General features: G+C 39.2%; 1 protein-coding gene across 1 annotated transcript; it reads left to right on the top strand.

Moving 5' to 3' along the window:
* Nucleotides 1-246: 246 nt before the first annotated feature.
* LOC128715422 (roundabout homolog 1) lies at nucleotides 247-25860 on the top strand. The gene is made up of 14 exons (XM_053810317.1): nucleotides 247-331; nucleotides 14133-14326; nucleotides 15338-15440; nucleotides 20206-20359; nucleotides 20710-20840; nucleotides 20922-21062; nucleotides 21953-22084; nucleotides 22197-23128; nucleotides 23195-23317; nucleotides 23395-23629; nucleotides 23724-23819; nucleotides 23882-24289; nucleotides 24452-24647; nucleotides 24810-25860. The coding sequence occupies exons 1-14, from the start codon at nucleotides 247-249 to the stop codon at nucleotides 25858-25860; spliced, it is 3981 nt and encodes a 1326-aa protein (XP_053666292.1).

Below are 25860 nucleotides of genomic sequence, written 5' to 3'. Positions count from 1 at the left end.
CTTAGTGAAAATAAATTTGAATATCTTCAGTCCTTAGTGATTATGGTGAAAAGATGTAGAAAATTTCATTGTGATTTAACTCATGCAGAATAATATGGATCGATAATCAACGGCGAAGCATAGTGAAGTGGAGTGAAGCATATGTAACTGAAATAGCATATATGTTATCTTATTAAGCCTTCCCGGCAATACTCTGATATCAGCCAGGGGGAACGCAAAGGTTACGGAAGAGCTACGGAAAGCAAAATGACTTTTGTCACCGAGGTTGGCGTTCATCATTTCGTGGCATGGCTCCTGTTAATGTCAAGTGGAATTTCAACGAAAGTATTAGGTGAGTTCGTGTAACAAATGGTATCATTTGAATAGATTAGATGAAAATTCATGACAGGCCATCTTCATTGATGCTTTATTCATGCGTTTTGTCGCTTGTTTTGCTACCCAATGTTGATGATCATTGCATCCGGTTGTGTTCATGGGATTAATTTGAGGTTTTCCTTTTGTGTAATTGAGCTTTTTCATGAAATATCACCTCATCAAAATATGTGTGGCACATCGTCTTATATACATAATAATGTACTATTTATTTCATTAAATACTTTTTTCTACGCTAAATAAGCACAGCAAACGGAGTAACATCCTCTGCACAATACCAGCAATATTATTGAAGTAATTGAAAAACTGCGAATAGATTACAGGTGGTATCGCCTTCAGGGTTTCATGCTATCCTGAATCAAAACCGTTCGTTGCGTTGCGTTAGCACATACTACTTTCCTTATGGCTAAGGTTCTTACTCTTACTTGTTGAGGGCTTGTGGCATATTTATTCTATGCTTCCACACCATGCACAAGTGATGCTTCTACATGCTTTCGAAGCATTCATTATTTGGCACAAAAGATCATAGCGAATCATGGCATGTTTTCATTGTGGAAAGAAAAAAGTTAATCCACGCTGGAAGAACAAGCATTTTCTTGAGTTTCCTCCCCCTTTTCTTGTATGGTTGTTTGCTTAAACCCTATCCCAATGCAGCCATTCTAGAAGACTAATTAATTTTAGCAGCTAATGCTTTCTTGGCAGTACGCATAAAAGAAGGTGTGATATTGATCTTGTTTGATTGTTTCGCTAGCATTCTCATGCTACCCTTTTTACTTGGAAGCATTCGTTTTCCGTTCGCATTTGTTGTTTTCTTTCGATTATGTATTGTTAGTCGCAAAGATATTTTTGAATGCAAATATATAAATGCCATGTTTCCTTTCATTCATTAAAGGGTAATATATGTAAAGAAATACGTCGTCGATAAAGAAGTTTCTTATACGGCCGACTCATAAGTGTATAGTAACATTATGGTCTACCGAGATGATATATTGTTTTTTCAAGCTATTGCAGGATTGTTTGTTATAAAAGTGACTTTTTGTCTGATATGTCTGATATGTCTGAATGTTAGAAGGAACAAAAATAAAAAATCTTGATGTTGAAGTTTGTAACGTGATCAGTGCTTTTGATTTAATGTTGTTACATTGATGTTGCATAAAATTTCATTGAATTCACAACTTCAATGATTCAAGGCATATTATTAGTTGTTTCTTAAAAATACACCAAGCCACATTATTTTTTTTAATTACTGATAGTCGTTGCTATATTTTATGGCATAGCGTTCAGTGTAAAACATCGTTCATGTTATAAGCAGCATGTTACTAAGCATAGTTGATGTACATATACCCAAAAAAGGGTTATTATGAATATGTTCGAGTTTGTAGTATGGTGCTTAAATTGCGTAAATGAATAACATATTTATTAAATAATTATAACCACATAAACCTCATGACAAAATAGTTTTATTTACATCCTTGTAATAACACCAGACTGTACATCACTAACAAGTTACCAAAATATATTTCTTTACGATCATGATGATGTTTGCATGATTTGGTAACGATAATTTGATTTGATTTAGTGTGCAGTTCTAAAACCCCTTACACGTTCACCATGCCTGTTGCAAAGCTTTAATCCATTGCTAAATTCAAACTCTCCGTACTGCGTGCTAAAATTTAACGAAACATATGGTTAATTTTCACAACAGTTACAAACGGATATTCTACTGCCAATTAAAACTAAAATACAAAAAAAATCTATCAATCCTCTAAGCTGTTGCATATCCAGGCTTTATGGCTATAGTACGTTATAATCCATCCGAATGCATCGATGGGATTACAACATAACTGCTGGCCACACGCGCACACGCGATGAGAAGGGTCCTTTTTTTAAGCCAAAACAAAGATCTGGGGTGATTTGAAGCTAGGGTTCCGCGAGAGGGTGAGTATAACGAAAGCAACAAACAAAAAAGGGAAAACTATAGCGAATTGATCCACCTAATCAACCAGCGAGATGTTAAGCAAAAGGGACAATTCATAGTTTTCGCTACCCTGGTACAACCCCCAAAATGATGGAAAAAACATACTGGTGTAGCTTGCTGCTAGGGTCTCACCTCCGATCATTCGACCGACATTCACGATACAGAAGAATTGTTCAAAGGAACCTTTCGATAGTGATCAAGCCGTGAGGGGTTTCCTATTGTTAATGATTGAAAACACCGAAAGTGCGTCAAAATGCGGGATGGAATTATTGGCTTAGGGTTCCAAAAATGGTTTCCTGCTCTTGTCACTCTCCAGCTGGCAATGTAACGTTGTGAATTTCTGCAAAATCAGTGAAAAGAAGGTCTTTGGCAAAATAATGTTTTCGATTTGTGTTTTGTGGTCTCAAAGCTTTAGTCGAGTGTGATTTATAGCGAAAGCGAATAGAAGTTTTTTTATTTACTACTTAGTTTGAAGATTATAGTTTGCAATACAGTAGTTTTAAAGCATAACGAACATTGTGAATATTGTAGTTTGAAACTAGTTTGTGTGGCAAATAGAAATGAAAGCCACAAGTTGAATTTATGTTCTGCTTCATTAGCCTAATATAATTAACTGAAAGTGTGCTATAAACGAATTAAAGTTTTGCTTTTCGTTTGAGGCAAGCGAAGTGGTTTGACATGTGCAGAAACATCATCTTTGACGAAAACGCTACATGAGAGTGGTATTTGAGCCATCATACTGATAGCATCTTATTTACACTCAGCTGATTCTGTTGACGGTTACTTTCATCCTGGAATCCATCGCATGCTGGAAAAATCTTTCAGAAATTTAATGTTTACGGTGTGCCATGTGAAAGGCACACAGTCAAGAATGCCGACAAGCATCAACTCATTAGCCTAATGAAAAGATCTGCTTGAGCAGATTAGCATGAATATAGGGAAGCGTTCACATGCAGTGCTGTAATGTATTCCAAAACCTGTGTGATTAAATGATGGTTCCTATGAGCTTGAGCCAGATGCATTGAGAAATTGAAGCAGACCAACGTTGCGGACGTTTATCGTGTAAGCGATCCAACGTTGAATGAGTTAGTGCGCTGTTCTTTTATTATGGAACAACATTATTTTTAACACAAACATTCCGGTTATGTGCAAACAGTCTGACCGAGCGAGAGATGTTTTTTTTGAGATTTGTTTAAACTACGGTGAATATATTAAGCGAAAATTTTACTAAAACAACTATTTTAACAATTTGTGTGATCGGAAATGGTGCATTGATGCGAATAAAATGGAAAAAAGGTAGAGATTCGCCCCAACGCAAACTTGCTTCAAATATTTGGTTGATCTTATGAGTGGGCAGAACGTTTTCATTAGCATTGCAATAACATGGGAAGGACCAATGTAATCTATACTACCAACAATTACGTTTCTCACTTGCTCACCCAATGATCAAAGTGCATTTTCGGCTACCGTCCATTAATTAAACGAAAGTAAATGATGGATGATGAAGTGGTGTAGTATGTTTCTTGTGGCTATACCGAGTGGTGCTGGATTATTTTTGGGTAGTATTAATTTAATACTATCTCCATTAAGGTAATTATTGCTTTCACCGCTATCGATTCTTTCTCTACCAGAGGAAGTTTACTTATTGTAACATGAACAGCTTTACTATGGAGTGTAAGGCTTAAAGATTTTGCTGCATCTAACGGTTCGATCTTTTTTACTGCAATCAATAGAAGCTCTTAGCATGAACAATAAAAGGTTAATTAAAATGCTTTTAATACAGAAATGTGTATTACACGATGCTGAGTAACATCACATTTACTAATAATCGATACGTTACTTGCTTGGTTCGTTTTGTGACAGATTTGTAATAATAATGTTCATTATTTTCATACGATCTGATTGATAAACAAATGATGCTCAACTTGGAGTAAGGCAAAATACAAATTAATGCTGTTGTCAGCTATTCTTCGGGAACAATATTTTTTCCGTCTGATAAAAATGCGTTGATACGGAACGTTCTTGTTCTTTGCCATTTTGCCCAATGTCCCACACAATCCTACGAAACTGTACAAGTTACTGCACTCTGCCTCATTCGTCACTATTACAAAAAGAGCAGCTTGAACTCAAGAATGGCTCAACTGCTCCACCAGAAACAGCTTCTACAAAACAGAAACCGTGAACATTATCAGAGGATTTTTTTACTGTTGTTGTTGATAACCGTTCAAACCATACTGTTAAATTAATTCATCACCCTTGTAGTAATTTGAAGTATGCTGTGATTTTCATGGTTCTTATCTTTAAGATAGTATACTCACCATGTAAAGTTGGTAATGAAATGATGGAGAGTGTAATCTTTTAATTAATACATTTAAATTCTGACTAACACAATGTGACACAATACATCATTGCCGAAGGCATGGGACAAACGAGATAGTTTTAAAAACGACATTGAACCATGTTTAAGCTTTGATATTATTTACTGGTTTTACTATTGTACGTAAGTGTGTACACCATTTGTAACCAAATTTTCTTAAATTTGTTTTTGCGTTTACATTCCACCATCCTTCTAGAGCCAAAATAAATCAAACATATACAGATGGGTTTGAACGGGAAATTGGAATGTAATCGTTTGACCCATTTTAAGAGCTTCATGTTATGTGTTTTAATGTTTAGTCCTCTTGTCGCAATCAGTAATAGGATTCTCATATCCCTGCGGCATTAAAAGTCAACAGCAGACAAGAAAAAAATCAAATCGGCTCGAGGTAATGTTTTGATGATAATGTAATTTCAAGCTAGGTTGAATACAGATCTAAACTGACAATTCCAAACATATTACTGTTGTTTGGAATTGTCAATTCTCCTCCTTTTTTTATTTTCAGACATGTTTGTTTGTTTGAAAGCAAAAATACTTGTTTGTTTTTAACTTGTAAATCGTAGAATACTGACAATTGTCATATGTATTCTTATCTTATTTTTATTTGGTAATAATGAAGGATGGTGCGAAAAGAGTTAAAAAAAAGATAATAAAATAATTACCGGAATTATTTCATTTAGTAATGCAAATTAAAACATTGTTTTGATCAAGGCCTATTTAATGTGTTCATTTAACACAAATTATACAAAATAGTTTATATTTTATAATAATTTTACTGACAGACATCATCGAACAATCACACCTTGAAAACAGCAAAACAAAGCATAATTATAAGATAATTATATCAAATACATAAGACGCATAAGACGTACATTGAAATTAAACCAAATTGACAAAAGCTTTCAAAAAATGTAAAATTGATATAAAATAGCTTGAATTGTTTCACTACAATTCTACAATCTACTTTAAACACCCATAGTCTAAACATATGTGATTCATTACACACGACTTGAAGCGCAGTTGTACGCTAGTATTTGTAATAAAGCACAATTTTGGAAGCATAGTACCTTCCATGAAATAGGTGCTTATAAGTGGTATTTCGTGTCCATTGCTCCCTAAAACTTCAACCTAAACCTAAAAGTGTGCGGACCAGCCAAACAACAAAACTACCAACCTTCGATGAGCATCAGATTGGTTAGCAGCAGGATACGGCAGCAATACGCTTGCCTGGCAGGGTATCTATCGTAGCACTGCATCCCTGTGAGCGGTTTCATTTTAAATCTCGTGCAAATAATTCATTTTCATTCAGGCGATGTAGAAACCAAGAATGTTCAAAGCCTGATAAAGCTGATAACCTACTGTGACCAGGGTGCAAATGGGGGATACCCTATTCTGGTGTGGCCTAGAACCGTTTTGAGGCGCTCTATGTCACTAACAAGGATTTGAACGGTTGCACCCTCTTCAGCAATGTCTAATTGAATCTTATCTGGCTGATTGCGTGAAGATATTTTCACTGACAAACTCTTGGTAGACAAACTCTAACCGTCCCTGACAAAGGAACTGGTATGTTGTGGCTTAAGGAAAGTGAATTGATTTTTCACATTCAGCTACCGTTCTGAAACATATCGCAGTGCTAAATATCGGCGTAAATGTTGAAGGTTTTCCAAAATGAATCACTTAGGGTGAACATTACGTACCACAAATTTGATCTCTTCAGGAATGGGCTGGAATACCTCCCACCGATATCGCATGCTCGTGCATTCGTTCAACTCAATTTACACTCCGTTTGCGAATTGATTTACGGCAGGGACGACAGAAAATTAGACAACAAATTTCCAATGGCTAGAACGAGGTTGAAAAGATGTGCAGAGTATCGTAGGTTAAGGGATACACAATGGGGAACTTGTTGCGTGTTCACTATTAAAAATGCCGTATTCAAAATATATAGCAACCAAGACGTAACCATCAATGCAAGATCGTCATTAACGTCAAAACCTATAGCATGTGGCAAATATCTGACATTCCTACAAAATGACAGCAATTGATGTATTTTACAGCCATGCAGGTTTTGTGTGTTATTAATGATTTCAAAACCTTGGAATCAAATAATCTAGATAGAGCCTGTTGCTGTAGGATTGATTGATTGACATTGTAATATTTTTGCATCTTTGCCGTTTAGGAGTATTTATCTCGCTACAGCTAAAGCATTGTAATACCAATCAATCATCAGAAAATAGATGAAGCGTTATAAGATTTACAATAGTCGTTCAATAACGGACAGGAAAATCGAATCGAGAATCGCTGAGTAATCTATAAATTTATGATGAACACATAAATATTATACGAAGAAATCGAACCCACTTCATTTCCCATTCGAAGAAAAGCTGATTCATCAGCCGAGAAGCCTAGAAAAGAGAGATAACAAATGCATAATATAACCTTCGGGTTAGAATTGTATCATAAGATTATGCTTGTGAGATTATCATGTGAGCATTAAAAAATATGTAACCAACGATGTATCCAGCGTAGAAACTATATAATGTTCTCACACAATTTTTGTACTACTATTCTTATCATTATTCACGCACAGTTAGTAGTTATGGTACTTTCGTAGCTTGCTCCGTTCAGACAATGCATTGCATCGACTGAACAACGCTCTCAAAGCAGTCTGCTTTCTTTGAATTCATGTTGCATGCCCCACGCCAAGCGTAAGGACCGCCATTTATCTACCGTCTACAACTATTGGTATATAGCACACACTTTGGAAAGGTGTGCAAATGGAAATAGGATGTAAATCCAATATTTACCATACAACAATGATGATTACACCGGCAGGGTCGACCAGGCGTTGTCTAAGAGCATATCGTTACCATGGCTGCACACGTACACACATGTGTGGGGCGGTTTTTTGTGCTTTTTCATCCCACGCGAAACGAAACGGGTAAACATCATTTCATTATTCATTTGTTTAACTCTCAAATCCTATCTTCAGTCATTTCGCGTCTTTTAGCTGATGCCGTTTTAAGTTGTCGGCTGAAGTCGTCAAACATGTTTACATGCTAAATGGTACTGCTTATCCTTTGAATTAATTTCATTTTCGCAGAAACGTGATATTTGGCAGAATAATACAAAATTGATTCCAAAATTGGTAACGCACTAACCGTGTTTACTGTAATTTCTTCACTAGAAGATATAAGAGATAATGGAAGAGGAAAGTAATATCAAATTTGAAAGTTTTCTCAAAATTTTATGGAATATAACTAATCTTTTTTTTTGGTAGTTAAGAAAGATGTTAATTTTGATTTTAATTCTTTGCTGTTTATCAACCTTTTTGCTTTCCAGTAAATGTTTTGTCATAAACAAATATCAAAATAAATTACCCTTTCGCCATGTATACGAGTTGATCAATGTTGAGTTGATCAATCACGAGCATATCAAGCATCAACTAGTGCAAATTGATACATTTCTTTGACGATTGTTCATTCGAGAAGCGAGTTGTTCTAATAGCTTGACTTCAATTAATGCGACTTCCTGAAAGACTGGCAAATAGTCATAACCTACGATGCAATGCACAGTACAAAAAAAGTTTATTTCTCTAGCAGCGTCATCAACGTCAATGAAGTAAATCAGACGCGTTCTAGCATGGAGTACAATTTCTCGAATGATTGGTTCTTCAATTAACTATCGAGGTCCGGGTTTGATATAATGACCGCTTACTTAAACAGCTAATAGTTGGTTAACAAGAGAGCAATAAATTGTACAAAAAAGAGGAGCTGTGTGAAAATTGAAGAATATTTTATGTTGAACTTAAGTTTAGTTTACACTCCTGTTGTGTATTGCTTATCTAAAGCCAAACGCTTTTATTTCACTCAGATCGGTTGACAAATTTATTTATTTTACTTAGATAACAGTTAGTAGAGTTCAGATATTTATTTGAAGGTTAGATAGTTCCGATAATTCAACAGCATGAGCTTACGGGTGGTCCCTAACAATAGGCATCTAAGAAGATATTTGTGGAAAAAATGCATTTATGTTCATCACATATTTTTTATGTTTCCGAAAACAAAAAAAAGACAAACATCTCTGAGTTCACAGAATCCTGCTTCAAGGCAAAACGTAAAATCAAATAAAACGGATAAAGGCGGCATAAAGAAAAGCAAAAGAACTCTATAAAAGATTTCCTCCTACAAACAAATACCACCACAGCAATGTGGTTTCTGTGAGCAAAGCAAACGCTTACTTTCCATACACATAAGTTCTTTAGATGAAATGCCGTCACCGATGGCTTGTGTTTACAAAACTGTCCTGACGCATTTTCAAGTTGTCATGTGTGACTTTGTCCATAGTCAAGATGTATGTATGATATTTTAGTATCTGTTTCGAAGCTTAATTCATGTTCGTACGGATTTTACTAACGCATCTTTACAAAATTCTGATTGCATTTACTGTTTGCCTGACTTTATAATTACTTGCAAATTTATCCTTTCAGTATTCTGAAACGTGATCCAGCAATCTGAATTCAAAATTGCTTAGCTTTGCTTACGGTAGCGAACAGTGCTCTGCTTGCTGGAACGATGGAACAAGAACGATGAACGGCGATCCAGAGTTAATAATTATTTCTGTTTGCTTTCATTGCGTTTTATAAACAACAGCAGTTTCCAAGGTATTGTTTACGTTGCGTTGTCATGTTTAGTACCTCTTGGTCATTGTCTTTTGCCGGGAACGCGAGATATCGATCAGAAGCGATTGCCAGTGAAAGCCGCAGCACTTACACATGTTAGTAAAATATTTCCGCATTTGGGAAAAGTAATGGATCGAGCTTCATTGTGCAGTATCATCCGTTCTGTTAATATGATTATACATATTTCTACGCATTCTCTTAATACGTCCATTTTAATTCAGTGTGCTTTGTAAATGCTATTATAAACGAACATGTGTGTTTAACAATAATGGATAATTCCATACAAATTACATATTATAATGGGGGTGACATATTACATTGGCTAGGTACGAAGCATAAAACTTGCTTGGACAGTTTTTGCACCTGTACATATATTTCAAAGCAAATGTTATGTTGACTTTAACAAACCACCCCACAAAACCGAGTAATGAAATGACGGTAAAAACCAAACATATTTATAATACGCCGTCCGGGGATACAGAATCGTGCGCCAACACGTGCTCCCTAAACGGTTGCATAAACACACATTTATAAACTCAGTCCTCCATGCGATGTCTCCTGCTTGTTCTGTGTTACCTGACAAAAGCATTTATTTGCGTTGTAAAAGAACGGACCTGTAAAAACTGTTCACCGTCGAGTTGTTTGTCCCTTTCAAGTGCGTTGCAGAAGCTTTCTCTGCGATTTCGGAGATGATTTTAAGACTTCGCATCTTACCATAAAAAAATCAACTTACATTTGTTCGGATTCTTTTATCAGGTACGCATGCTAGGGCAGAGAAATGCTAGCGGTGAAACTACCCTTAACAAAATTTGGTCGTATACACTTCGGAAAAGTATAGAGTAGTGTGGACCTACTTTCCTACCGGTTTTGGAAAGGTTTTGGATGAAAAAGAATAACGATGATGATGCCTGAAAATATACTGAACATAAAAAAATTGGAGCATAGAATATTGTGAAACTGCTTTCCGCTTCGGTTATGCCGGTTGACCAACTCTCAGCGTGGTTAAGTCAAAGGTTGAAGGAAGGCAGGGTATTTGTTTGTCGCGTTTACCATCACCGTGATGTAGGTGAGTACTCATGAGGGAACACACAAGGATGGTTTATAGTGTAAACCTTTTACCTCATCCTTTTTCTTTGAAGGGCCAACCTTTTACCCTTTATTCGATCTCTACAAACGGAAAAGGGGTAAAAAAATGTACAAGAGCATTTGGTTAGCATGTCAGCGGACAAGATAAGTGACTCGTTATTTAGCAAACGTCGGCCACAAAGCGGTGTTTGGCGTTCATCAGTGAGCAAGTACTTTGCTGGATAGATTTTTGGATGTTTTCATAATAGTACTAATATTTACATACCATATCATATATGGAAATGTAGAATATATAAAATGCATATGAAACGGAGAAACATTTCATTCTATAACCTTCAAATTCTTCGTTGAAACATTCTCATATGTTTCTGTTTCTTAAATGGTTGCCTCATGCTCTTAAATATATTTAACAAAGCTTTAAACAATTATCACTGAATTTATGTTTCAACATTTAAACATTCTCGTGTTATGAAATGTTAAAATATAATTTCATATACATCGTCCAATCTACGTAAAAAATATCAACAGTAGTCTGGCGCTAACCATAACTCATTTTGTTGCAAGAGATAAATTACTATAATCACATAAATTTGGGATTGCTTACATTATGAGACGCGATGCAGCCAAAAGATCAAAGAAAACAAAAATCATGGAAAAATCCATCCATGTTTATTTGTGGAAAGCAAGACACATTCAAGAAGTCCATATCGCCAAGATTAAAATTAAACAAAACTGAAGAAAAGTGTACAAACGATAATAGCAGCACCAAGGAATGGTCGGTCAAAAAAACGTATAACCAATTTTATGTCAGCACCACACATTGGCAGTTTATTTATCCAATCTGTTTTCATAAGAAACTCAACTTTTGACGCGGTGCGATCCGTTGTGTGATCTTCAACACATTCGATCATTCGAAACGCAGCAAGTTACACAGAGGGAGTATGGTGCAACAACACTCGTAAGTATGACCAGATGAAATAAACGATTTTGATTTACGATTCAAAATAAGCTGGATCTGCCCCGTTTAAATTTTAACGCATAAAACTTGATAAAAAAATTAAGTTGATAATTATTGGAAATCACAAATATAAAATGTTGTAATAGCGAGTATTACGTCCTTCTATCTCTCAATACATGAGATACAGTCTTACTTGAAAATATCTGTCCTACATATAATATCGTGACCATTGGTAGGCCTATCCAGACTTTTCCGTGACAGATAAAATGACTTTAGTTTTACAACTATAAATTACTAAGAATTTCGATTCGATCGCAATTATACATTTTGGTTTCCAGTTTCCTGCCAAACTATGGCCAAATTCTTTGTAATATAAACAAGATAATACATGCAACATTGACTAATATCAACCGACATATTTGACGAATTCGTATATTCTGGAGCAGCTCACAGTTAGTGGTAAACAAAAAGAGGTTACCTATAAAATAAAAACAAAACGGCTTGTAACAAGTACGCCATATAAACCTCTTCCCATTCAATGTCATTACACTTCACCGCATAGGATGAAACAAATAGATGTAAGTCAACATAGGGATACCGTCCTAACCACAGCATGTTTATCGACATGTACAAAGGCCTCTCAAAGGAAAGCTGAACATTCAACTGTTTTTCTATTCCGAACTCATCGTAATCGGGTATGAACATGCATCCGAAAACAATCGAATTTGAATATTTAGCACGTATTATTGGGTAGACGGTTTGATCGTTAGATGAATCTACTGCCTGTTCTAGAATATGTCCCAAGTACCAGCGGTTCGAACGTTCAGCTCACCCAACTGCTACATGTAAATGTACTCGTAAAAGTCATAACTTAGCACAGTGACACTACAGTACATCATTACTATTTTCTTTTTCAATGCTTTCTTTGCGTTGGATTTTTTTTTGTGGCGAAAGGCTCAACATGGAGCACCGGTTGAGGCAGCTGTATTGAGGACTTTGGTACCTATGGCGATATTGAGCCTCTTTCGTTTGTTGTGCTTATGTTTAGAGAAAGAAAAGTAAAGCTGTTTGATAATGCTTACCACAAAAATGCACATTGAAGCCCTGGGACATATATATAATATTAATACAAAATTAAGTACACACTATGTCTCCACCCCCGATATCTGCAGGTGTTTTGTGAGCTAAAACTCTATTCCTGACTGCGCCATACCTGATTTCACCACTTGGAAGCACACCTTTCATCTATTGTGTGTTCCATTCCGCGATAAATCTTCCTGCTGATAGACGGCGAATGCATCGCAGTGCTCATACATTCACTTCGTTTCGCCGCATGGCTTCCGGGCATGTTCAAGACATCCATCTGAAGGAATGAGTGGTTGTGATTTACACAACATGCGGATTAAATATGGCAAAAGTTTAGATTATTATTATTGTTAATTACAATGCAGCTTCGTGCAGGACCGTTTGCTGCCATTCGGAAGAAGGCTCCGATGCGCCAGAATTTCTGCAATGTCTTCGTGGTTTCTCCTTGATTTCAAATGCTGTTTTTTTGTCGAAAGAAAACGCATACCGTATGCATTAGATCCTATTGTGGTAAATTCACTTCTTCGGAATATGTTTAGAGCGAGTGCGAATCGGGGCTTCGCGTAAAAGTTTTGATGTTCTGGCTTGCGACAAACCTCTTGTGCTGAAGTTCCTATGTAATACATTTGCGTACGTGCAGCGTTTGTTGTATCGTGCGAACGCGACCGATGCTAACTTTTACAGCGATCGCATACTTGTGATAACTTATTTAAACTTTCACATCCGCGGGAAGAATGGAACGAGTCCGCTTCTGGGTGCACAGCAATGTCAGCTGCTTCTAACGATAAACTTATTCCAATGGTCTGTGACATTCCTAGTTAATCGCTACCCCGCCAGGATTGCAAATGGAATTATGGTTTAGTGAGAATGTTTCCGGTGAACTTGTGAGTTTGGCTCTGTTATCACAGGCCACTCAATGGGGATGCCTAGTCTTTACTGCTGCGTCTGTGTCTCATGTGTGTCAGGAGTGTGGAAAATATTCGTTCCGACATCGCAGTGCGCGAAGGATGGCACAACGACGGTTTTCGCGGAAATAGCACAAGTGCCACGTGACATTTCTGTTGTTGTTGATGTTGCTGTTTAAATTATAGCTGCTAAAACTACAAGGAGTGCGATTTCAATTATGCATACGTAAATGTTGTTGTTTCATTTCACAATATCATCCACCTACTATTCTACTATTCCTTTTAGTCGTTATTAAAGTTTTGTGGTATTTGCAACCTGCAGTGGTATACTATTCCATATGAAATTTTAATTAATTTCATTACGCTATTCACCGATAAAAAGTGCTAAAATGTTGGAATTTGTATACGTTTTTCATAAAACCTATTCGATACGATAGTTTATGAATATGCACGTATGTTGTTATAGTATGACGGTTTAATAAAGCAAAACGTCTTGGCCGTTCGTCATGAGTAAGAAGAAATACAATAGATTGACCCTTTAAATAGAATAGAACTTACAACAAGAATAGATTATTTTCCAGAATTTTTAACGCAATCATAGAGTATAGGCACATAATCAAAAACGCTAAAACTGTATGCATTCTTCATCTTCTTCAACTTACTAATCATTCCATACCTTCTCGTTTCAGCTTCAGAGTATCCAAAAATTACGGAACATCCGCTAGACGTCATTGTACCTCGTCACGTTCCGGCAACACTCAACTGCAAAGCCGAAGGCATCCCGACACCAACGATCACATGGTTTAAAGATGGTGAACCGATTAAAGTCGAACCGGGATCCCATAAAATTCTCCTGCCCGCTGGGGGTTTATTTTTTCTGAAGGTAATGCCTGGGATAGTAGCCACCATCCGTGTCCCTCCATCTCCATCGACAGTGTCATTCTGCTTCTAGATGCTGTCGATTTGAATTTTTAATTTCTCAACTCTCGGAACGATTTACTGGGCTCCGATCGGCACATTAGAAGGATGGGAAAGGTACGTGACATTGGAAGTTACACATTTTCCATGCACAGTTCATCGACGTACCACTTTTCCATCGGTTCATTTTCTTTCTTCCTTCCGGTACGGGTGAACCGAATGGTGTCGATGTAAAACGAGCAGGATGATGATATGGTACGGTGGTAGAAAAAGGTCCACTTCCCATCGTGCATCTACTAAATGCACACATTGAGCTATCGTCGGGTCTGTTATCCTTTTTTCCATGCAATACAGACATCAAACTAGCAAACTGGAGCCTTGTTCAGCGGAAAGATTTCATAAAAAGCATTTGAAGGAACAATGATGTGGATAACGACGACGATCATCACCACTAGGATGATGCCGTTGGTATAAGTTCACGGGATGCAGGCACAAGTAATAATCGTTTCTTTCCGCTCGGTGCGGCCTTCGCCTGGAGTAATAAAATCATTTTGCGACCAAATGCAACGTATGCAATATACCGAGGACTCGGTATATATCAGACAACAACGTTTCGCAAAGCCTCAGTGTATACACACCGTCGACCCGTTTTGGGCCAGTCAGCCAAACGATGTTCCTTTTATGGTTTTATGAAAGCATAAGCAATTATATTTTAAATTTGAAATCCACCATCCATTCGCGTAGTATTGTACAGCCAAGGGTGAATGCATCTTTTCTGTTGGAATAATATGTAAAAAAACCGTTGCGATATACAGGTAGAGATCTAGGGTAGTAATTCTTTTCGACACTGAAACTTCCGCGTCAATAAAAAGACAAGCAGAAAAATCGTTTGGCTGCGTTTTCTTGGACATATTGCAAATTATGTGTTGAGAAGCCGGCGTTTGATAACGGTATAATTTTTTCTTCAATTTTCCAGGTCGTGCACTCACGTCGTGAGACTGATGCGGGTGTTTATTGGTGCGAAGCGACGAACGAGCTCGGCGTTGCCAGAAGTCACAATGCAACGCTTCAAGTATCAGGTAGGAAATGAAAAGTTTAAAATTTATTGCTGTACCCTTAGCGTCATAGTTGGTAGAAGGGCAAATGGTAAAAGTAAAAGCAATTTTAAGAGTATTCAATTCACAGCATAAATTAATAGACTTGAATACTCCTGCTCCGAGCTCTTCGTCCTAATCCCTACTACGGATATTGAACAATGTACAGCAAAATGAATTGATTAACAAATTCAAAGCTCAGGGTCTTTATGGTCAATTGTAGACAAAATGCGCCTTGCCAGCTTGACTTTTAACAGGCAAACTGATATATATTTATTTGATAATTTTCAATAAAATGGTTGGACAGCTATCTGCACCAGCATCTGTGTTCTGTAAAGTGCAAGCATTTAAGCATTTTGCTTAATGAATCATTATGAATTGGAAAATTTCAACATTTTATACTTATTCATGATAAACTTATTAGTTATATGTGACTTAGACTGTGATACAGTATTAATAAGCATTTTAACCTTTGTTTCAATGACCAAAAATACACCCTTACTTCTATCACCACCTACCTGGGTAGGTCATACATTTCGTATGGGAGTTTGCACCTTTTCGCGTTGAAATGCGGATGTTTTCAGTTTTAGCTGATGAAATGTTTTCAAACTATTAGTAAAGCTACACAATACTATTTTCTAGTCTATTTAAAAAAATCATAATTTTAAAAATGCTATTTCATATAAATTTTGTATTCGAAGCTTTTTATACCCCTGACTTCCAAGACCACCCTGGTAGATCATACATTTTATATGACAGATGCCTTTTTCTAAAAGACCTTTGAAAGAAAATGTAGATCCAACCCAAGATATAGAAGAACCTCGTGATCGGCAGGTCGTGTAAAACATAAGGGAAATTGTTGCATGTGTGAAAAACGGCGATCTACAAGAAAAGCATGTGAAAAATGTGAAACCCCCGTCTGCGCTTCACACACATATGATTTACTGTAATAAGTGTAAATATAACATAGCGTAAAACGCGTATTTTTTATAATTTCCTGTTCTATAAAGTTGTGATGCTAACACTAAACTTGAAGTATACAATCATGAATTAATGAGAATTTATGGATTTCTAACAGGTTTTAGGGTTGTAAATCCTTTCATGTATAAAATATCAATAACAGACTTAAATATATTTTACATGCACTAAAACTGTTGTATCTCAAACATATTATACACAACAATGTGTTGCGGCTTTACTGATAATTAAACATTTCATCAGTTAAAACTGAAGAGATCCGCATTTCAACACGAACAGGTGCTAACTCCCATACAAAATGTATAACCTACCCGGGTAGGTGGTCATTGAAATGAAGGTTAATTGCAGATTTTTACATAATAATTGATAGTTTCGTTATCCCCAAAACTACCCCAAACTTTAAGCAATTTATTAAAATTATAACATATCTGATAGGTTACCACTAATAACATTATAACTTACTAAATTTGAAATTATAATTCAGTATTATCGAATAGTATGCCCAAAAAATAATGCAAAATACATACTTTGATGTAACAGAACTGTGATGAATACTTTGTGTAGAACATATCTTGAACACACTTGAACGCATATCGAATTGATATGACTCTTGTGATCTGATGGAACAAACAGATCTCATTATGAATTTCGCTTCATTATTTTAACAATATTTGGCTATTTTTATCGCTGCATTACTTACTGCATTACACAGGCGAAATAAATAGAAAATGTACAGCGTGCGATCTCTGAATACCAGCTACACCATCTTCCTGATCGTAACATTTCATCAAGACAGACACAAGAAAAGCGCTTGACAGCACTAAAACCAAAACCCACCCCTAGTTCGAGATACTTTCGTGTTGTTCTTTTAAATGTCTAGTCCAGTAGTAAACATGTGCCATATTGAGCTAACTGCAGGACGAGTATTTTCAAGAGATTTCCGAGGATTCATTATTTGAGTGTGATTGACAGTACACTTACAATTTGACGTACATCTGTATTCCTGGGCAATGATTGCAATGAATTGGTAGTCTTTAGCAATGCACATGTTCTATACTATACGTTCCATATACAAAAAAAACAGTTTTGATGGTAAGTAAATGCAAACTCATGACAGCCCGGTGGCATGATGGTAGCGGCGCCGGTCTTCACACGAACGGACCGGATCAAAATCCCATCCGGGCCAATCCCCCGTAGCAAGGACTGACTATCCGGCTACATGGTAAGAAAATAAGTCGATACCAGGCCAGGCCGTTCTAACGAAAAATAATTGCGAACTCTTTGGCATTTTTCGCAAATCAAAAGCAAACTCTTTTCTCTCGATACGCTGTATAGGCCATTTGGTATCTTGAAATAAAGGTTCATAATCTACTAATCTAATCTACTAAATCTTTGGCGGTGTATTGGCAGCGGCACCGGTCTTCACACGGCAGCACCGGTCCAAAATATCATCCGGACTAGACCCCCGTGCGCAGGACTGAATTTCATGTTACGCGTAAATAATGTACGAAATGGAAAAAAGAAATAGTCACAAAATAGAAGGCCTAGACCTCTGGAGGTTGTAGTGCCGATGAAGAAGAAGAATCTACTAAATAACCTAATAATCTATAAAAAAAATACAGATGTACAGATATCTATATGCTGTGTTTGTGTAGTGTCTTCTATTGTTTTTGTAGCATTACATGAAACTAGCTCTCGGAAGATTTTGTCACTTTTGCACCACCGCTGGGAAACAAATTTCGCCGTTTGCATATTAATGTCGCCGTTATGAATCTTTTATTATGCAGCCATATCTTTCCTGCCCGGTGAGTTTGCACAAAAACAGTACGAAATTGCCACAAACTTAACTACACTAGCAGAGCAGGAATGCTAAAAAAAGAGGCCAAAATAACTATACTTTTTCATATGGTACGGTACAAGTGAAAATGCGCTCGTCTCGTCCTGGAACGGCAATCTTCTACGTAGTTTGATAGGATGCGGAAAGGAAAAAGCGTTCAAGTGTGTGAAAAATAATGGCCAAGGGGAGATTTCAACGGATAAAAATGTGCAAGAATATTTATTCGAGTCCATGTCATAAATAAAAGGTGCTAGGGATCGCCTTCACGAGGACTGGCCCGGCCAGTATAAAATGCAATCTTGCATGTGTTTTAAACGTCACACGATGCTACTGTGGTAGCGGTTTTTGGTCCGCTGGCCATTATGTATCGAATAAGTAAGAGGATAGATAGTGGTGTTTGAAAAATTAACTATTTTTAACGGGAAACAAAGATCAAAAACATACTATAAAAACATAACATAGCTCTTTCCTTGCGGAAAGGTCAATTGATTGATAACTTCATTTAACTCGTGCATTGAAATGTAAATTTAAACTTGCAAGATGAGGAGCAATTTTGGGCTGAGATCCTGTTTTTCTGCTATCGATTTTCTTTCTGAATTTTCTACAGTACATAGATTTGTTTGGCTACCGTTTGCCTTTAAGCTGGCTATTAGCTTAATAGCGTTTTCTGCAGTATGGATATATCTCAGCGACAGTTAATCCAATTTGTACAATCCATACCCACTGCATCGGGAGGATTACGATATTTGACAAATGATTTCGTTGATCCTTTCGTCCCATTTCATGTCTCATCTCGGAACGCACATCTTGAGCAGGCTCTTGTACCGAATACACCAGAAGTGAAATGGAGGTGAATGGTGCATACTCTCCTACCGTATACTACCATCGTGATGATCTCGGATCGAAGCTATGGTTTCATATTTTATTCCGCACTGTCCCGGTACGGCCCATCCTAAAACGTGGCTAATTCGCCACGTATTAATCTTATGTTCGGATTTTTAAAGGGGGCCGAAAGCGGAAACAACATCACGCGCCGTTTTGCTGGTAAAACCTCGCCATTACCGTGTCCGCAGTCGCACGGACATAGTCGTTGTCCTTCTGCATTAACTTTTTGCGATAGGATTACAGCGAATACAAGATTGGTTAGCGTAAAGTTTTGCAAGTCACGTTCCGTGGAATGTAATCGACACCCCGTAACGTGCGTTCGTACTTTCGTGACATTCGTTCTAGTTTCTAGCATCCCGGAGCATTTTCGTAGTGCACGGGTTCGTACAAGGCAACATACAGCAACGGGCATTATTTGGAGTTTAGTCGGAGCAATTTGGTGCGCCAATCGAAGAAGATACATTAGGGAAGGTTTTGGTATTGCGAGCGTAGCTTGTGACATTATTTACCCCGAAACGCAGTTTACCAATAGCCGTAGTCGTGGTCTGGCATTTTATCCCGCTTCGGCCAAAAGTTCGATCGCATTCGTTTGCCGTTTCACGTATGAACTCGGAAAACTCGGATATCCCCTGGCGTGGGTTGGTGTTTGAAAAGTTGTTTTTAATACCTGGTCTTTATCACCGGGTAAGATTATTTCGTAGGGGGTTTGCTGTTGGTGTGGATTATAACTTTGCTATTTCCTCTCCTGCATAATGCCAAGGACTAACATTCTCCCGTAGAAGTAATCCGTCAGCCCGAAGGAACATTTCGAATCACTTTATTTTTAGTAGTGATGGTAGTGTATGTGCCGTCTTCACTCAATAACAAATGCTGTGTTTATCGAAGTGAAAAACCAACACACATTGCTGCTCATTTTATTTCAAACTAACATTTGACGATTATAATAAAAAATTGTAAAAAAAAATTTAATTACTCTCAGTCCAAATATTGAGTTAGATATACGGTGGAAAATGATCGCAAAATGTTCTCTTTCACAATGTTTGATTTCAGTGCTCCGGGAAGAGTTTCGTCTGGAACCACAAAATACGCGGGTAGCACAGGGCGAAACGGTCCTACTAGAATGTGGACCACCGAGAGGTTCACCGGAACCAACAGTGTTCTGGCGGAAAAACGGACAAACTTTAGATCTCTCCAGCACCAAACGGTAAGTCACATGTACAGTAGTGGCGGTGTATGGTGAGGACCCTCCACCACCCCACCCCCGTCCCACCCAACCACATTATTTATTAACTTTGGCATGAATAACAACATTTGCAAAGCTTGGTCATTTTATTTGCTCCACACACAAACTTCTAGCGGGCGATCGTTTTTTGCATGAATAATAGAGGTATAATGATACTTATCAACACTTCCGGCCATGCCCGCAGGGTTCGTGAACTTTCGAGCTCTCTCTCGTTAGTAAAAGTTAATCTTTCGCATTCCGACATCTCGTTTTTCATCAATTAAACTAAGCAATGCATTGTGTAACCTGGTCGCATAAATTACTACTTTCAGCATCCGTATCGTGGACGGTGGCAATCTGGCGATACAAGATGCTCGCCAATCAGACGACGGTCGTTATCAGTGTGTGGCGAAGAATGTGGTGGGAGCGCGCGAATCCACCGTTGCCTTCCTGCGCGTACACGGTAAGTGCTGCATGTTAATCGTGGGTGGGCACGATTTCGATGCGGGGTTCCCCTTTTTCATAGTGCTTACTATTTTTACAGTTAAACCATTTCTAATACGTGGGCCCCAGGATCAGACCGTAGTGGCCGGTAGCTCCGTAGTGTTTCAGTGTCGGGTCGGAGGAGAACCACTGCCAGATGTTCTGTGGAGGCGATCCGCTTCCGGAGGCAACATGCCGCTTGGTACGTATCGGAGGCACAACATTGCATGATAATCGGAAACGTAAAAAGGAAACCTCTGCCGAAGGAAGCGGAAATTCGAACGTGCGAAACTGCGAATGAACCAATAATAGGATAGGATAGTGTTTTATGTGTTGTCATTAGTCGTATTATTATTAGCTTGTTTATCATGAAACAAGCTACGGTTTGGTCAGCAGCAGGGCCACGAAAAACGGCTACGTGAGTACAACTTTGATCCCCTAAAAGGGTTGTGCGGTTAGCTGCCCATAAATTGGTATACCAGGATAAAGTTGTCACGTTCGTTCTGCTGTAAGCAATTGCGAAACAGGAAACTAGACACCACTTCACCTAGGCTATACCTCTGTCCGAGTACCGAGAAATCGGGTCGGTTGAAAATAAATTAATTACCGATACTACGTACCGTAGTCCTCTCGGTGCGTTATCTTTTGACACGTGCTAAGCGCATTGCTGGGAGTGACGAATTTTCGGACAAAATTGCCAACGAAAATATATCCATGCTTATAGATAAGCCCCTACAACAATCATGCTGTTTCAGGATGGAACGCTTAAAAATATGTTTTATCTGATATGTTCCATACGAAATCGACCCAATATTCATTATGCTGTCGAAAACACAAACAGGAAATTGCTTCTCACAGAAATTGACAACATATGAGCCAACAGTCATACATATTACTCTACGATTGGCGGCGAACATACGCACATCGTTTGAGCTATCGATTGTAGCATAAATCACGGTAGTAATTTCTATTAATTTGAACCCCTTGTTCGCTTCCGAATATGTTGGTACTTGCAAACAAGAAATAGGAAGCTCGTAGACGATAAACTGCTCTTACATCCCATCCATACTTTGCGTCCTCTTCCAAACACAGAACGAGTGCGAGTGCTGGAGGACAGAAGCTTGCGGATAGACGACATCACAATCGAAGATATGGGTGAATATAGCTGCGAGGCGGACAATGCTGTCGGATCTATCACCGCATCCGGTACATTGGTGGTGCATTGTAAGTCAAGACATGTTCAGTTGCATCGTTAATTCGTTTGACCACAATCGAGCACTTTCTGCTGACCCCGACCTCTATCTGTCTGTCTGTTTCTTTCGCCCAACCCTCGCAGCACCACCGAGCTTTCTGCTCCGGCCCAAAAATCTGCTCATCGAACCAGGATCGGAAGCATTGTTCGAATGTCAGGCAACCGGACACCCATATCCAACGCTGTTCTGGTCGGTGGAAGGCAACCGTACGCTGCTGCTACCGGGAAGCCGGATGGATAATTTAGAGGTTACACAAAATGCGGACGGCACCAGTGTGCTCTCCATTACGCAAATCGGTCGCATGGACAATGGCAAAGTGATCGTGTGCAGTGCCGTCAACAGCGTCGGCAGCCTAAGCACGCGTGTTGTGTTGAGCGTAAATCTTCAAGATGATCGCCCGCCGCCACTGATTCTACAGGGTCCATGCAATCAAACGTTGCCCATCAAATCCGTCGCAATTCTACCGTGCAGGGCGAGTGGAGTTCCTGCGCCGGTGATATCGTGGTACAAGGATGGGATACCGGTGTTGGCCTCAGAAAAGATAAACATCACCGAATCAGGGACACTGGCCATCGCTGAGTTGAGCAAAATCGACGACAGTGGACTGTATACCTGTGTCGCTAGCAGCAAATCTGGCAAAACAACCTGGAGTGCATTGCTGCGGATTGATGTTCCAACCAATCCCAACATCAAATTCTACCGCGCACCAGAAGCATCGACCTTCCCCGGTTCACCTGGTAAGCCGCAGGTAACGAACATAAACGAGAGTTCCGTCACGATCTCGTGGGCGAGAAGTAGCAAAGTCGGTGCATCAAGTCTGCTCGGATACACGGTGGAGTTGTTTGGGCGTAACCAAACCGAAGGCTGGTTTCAGGTTGCAAATCGTCTTCAAGATAATAACCACACCCAAACTGGACTAAGCGCTGGTGTGACGTACTATTTCGTAGTGCGTGCCGAAAATTCCCACGGCATTTCATTACCGAGTCCAATTTCAGAACCTATTCTGCTAGGAATGGTAAGTCCATTGTGGTACATATTTCTTTTTTTTTTTGCCATGTCTTAAGTGGATCTAAACTTTCAGAGTGACAGTTTTGGTGCAGGGATCGATATGAGCGAAGCGCGAGCTAGTTTGCTTTCAGGAGATGTGGTCGAGCTCGTAAATGCTACCGCTATCGATTCCACCTCAATTAAATTGATTTGGGAGGTAGGATAAGTTAATTTGATAGTCGGTTCCGTTGAAATAGTATACAAAGTAATGTCTTTTCCCATTCGCCACTCTAGATTATTAATGGAAAGTACGTGGAAGGGTTTTACATCTACTCACGCACCATTAGCACCGATCGCCCATCGAACGGACAGTCATACAAGATGATGACCGTTCTGAATGCTGGTGCTTCGTCTTGTTCTGTGACGGGACTGGAGAAGTATACGGAATACGAGTTCTTTATAGTACCGTTTTACAAAACAGTTGAAGGAAAACCGTCAAACTACCGACTAGCAAGAACTCTTGAGGATGGTAAGAAATGCAGCCAGCTAGTATTTATGGAATAAATACATTGAGTATTTATGGAACTAAAAAAATTTTGTTATTTTCCCAAAAAAATCAACAGTTCCATCTGATCCACCATACGGTATGGAAGCATTGCTTCTGAATTCATCTGCGGTTTACCTGAAGTGGAAAGCTCCGGCGGCAACGTCACAGAATGGTAATATTTCATCCATTGCAACCATTATACAGACGCTAACAGGGATTGTTCATCTCCCTCAGGTATTCTTCGCACTTACAACATCATTGTCCGTGGAGTTGACTTACGGACGAACTACTCGAAAGTGCTCAGCAATGTCACGATTGAGGCTAGCTCATCGACCCTGTTGCTAGCGAACCTGACCGAAGGTGTTACGTACACGGTCAGTATAGCCGCTGCTACATCCGCCGGCATGGGTCCTTTCAGCAATCCTGCCACATTGCGGCTCGATCCAATCACCAAGCAACTGGATCAAACATCTCATCGATATCCGATCAATCATAATAACATGGACGATATTTTGACACAGCCCTGGTTCATCGCGATACTAGGTTGCATCTTAGTGCTCATGATGCTTTCGTTTGGTGCAATGGTGTTCGTGAAACGTAAGCACATGATGATGAAGCAGTCAGCGCTTACAGCTTTGCGTGGTAAGTGTCAAGCACAGTTAAGGAATGTATTATTCTGGAAAAAAGTGGCATTTGCTTACCTTTTCTCATTGATTTTACGTTAATTAAATCTTTAAAGCAATACATTAATGAAACGGAATGCTGTCAATATTACAAATACCATTCATCAATAAATTATTACAGCTCATTCCGCAGGAGGTGTCGTTAAGATTCCACGCAACGATAGCCTTTGGATGAATCCATCAGGCATGATGTGGGGTTATCAGTCGACAGGAAGAAGTAAAGACCACATACAGGATTACGCTCCCGTAGGTGCGAGTACCACACTGCCGTTAGAACAACAACATCAACAAACGATTCTGCACGACAATCGCAACCGGTAAGTTTTCGGTCGGTGCTGAAGTGAGAAAAACTAACACACATGTATCGCATGAACGCTCCAAAATATTCCCCATCTCATACTAGAGCTGACGATGTGTAGCAAGATTCGATAAGTTTGTTTAACATTTTCACTTTGAAATTTCCATTCCTCCACACACAGCTATGCTGAGTACACTGACTATCCAAGCGATTACGCTGAGGTATCGTCCTTTAATCCGGTACCACACGAGGGCACGAACCATCTTACGGCGCGTAGTCAAATAGGCGGTAGCAGGGCACCGAGCGAGTATGGTTCAGGCGGAACTCGATCGCCGGCACCTTACGCTACGACCACACTGATTGGAAACTCGAGATTTATTACTGCTCCGGGTGGTGCAACCGGTAATGATAGTCACCTGCATCACCTGTTACCATCAACGGCAGCCGGTAAAATGTATTTCGACGGTGATGCCTATTCGGGCGGTTCGATCACACGGGCACCGTCGGACAATGACAGCGCGGGCTATGGTCGAAACGCTTGTTCGGAATCATATTTCAATCCAAAAGAGAAAATTAATATTACCGAGAACAAGCTGGCATCTCATACGATGTCCTTGCTGGCGGCTAGTAATGCATCAGTGGGCGGTGGATATCATCACCTAGTGCCGAGCCAGAACGGAAGTTCAAACGGTCAAAGCAGCGGTGCCAACAGTGCCTGCAGTGCTAGCAGTGGTAGCAGTAACAGCAGCAACGGTACCGACGGTGGAATTATCGAAGGTCGACACGGTGGGTCCTCCCAACCGCTTCCTGCTGCCTCGACCCAGACGGTTAGGGCGCTGAGAAATGGTTCCAATAAAACTCGTTTCAAACTCTCCCGAACACCGATCGTAAGCAGTTTGCGGTCCTCGTCGAAGCACGATACGAGGTCCAGTGAACATGGTAATCTGGACATCCACCAGCAGGAGCAGCAGAAGAAAATGTCCTCGCTCAACAATTTGGGACAAAAGCAGCAGTTCTACATAAAAGTAGGCGACACGGGAATAGCGGGCAGTACAAACAGTTGGAACCACGCCACAGCAAGCGCAATGGCCATGCCTAACCTGTACCAAAATGCTCACGCCACGATGCCGCTCGGTACTACCCACATCGGCGATGTGGTTGTCTACCTGCCCACCGGAAACCGCAGCGTCATTAGCTATCGTGCCGGTTCAGTCGTGGGGGACGATGTGTGA

The sequence above is a fragment of the Anopheles marshallii genome, chromosome 3, assembly GCF_943734725.1.
Source record: "Anopheles marshallii chromosome 3, idAnoMarsDA_429_01, whole genome shotgun sequence".
In the NCBI taxonomy this organism is placed as follows: domain Eukaryota; kingdom Metazoa; phylum Arthropoda; class Insecta; order Diptera; family Culicidae; genus Anopheles; species Anopheles marshallii.
The sequence above is the reverse complement of the archived record's forward strand: the minus strand, read 5'-3'. Positions and strand labels throughout refer to the sequence as shown.

Bases quoted from the DNA above. Each gene is read 5' to 3' on its own strand.
- LOC128715422 (XM_053810317.1), top strand. From the start codon at position 247: ATGACTTTTGTCACCGAGGTTGGCGTTCATCATTTCGTGGCATGGCTC. The intron at 23,129-23,194 runs GTAAGTCCATTG...CTAAACTTTCAG, and splicing joins AACCTATTCTGCTAGGAATG to AGTGACAGTTTTGGTGCAGG. The intron at 23,820-23,881 runs GTAATATTTCAT...CATCTCCCTCAG, and splicing joins GGCGGCAACGTCACAGAATG to GTATTCTTCGCACTTACAAC.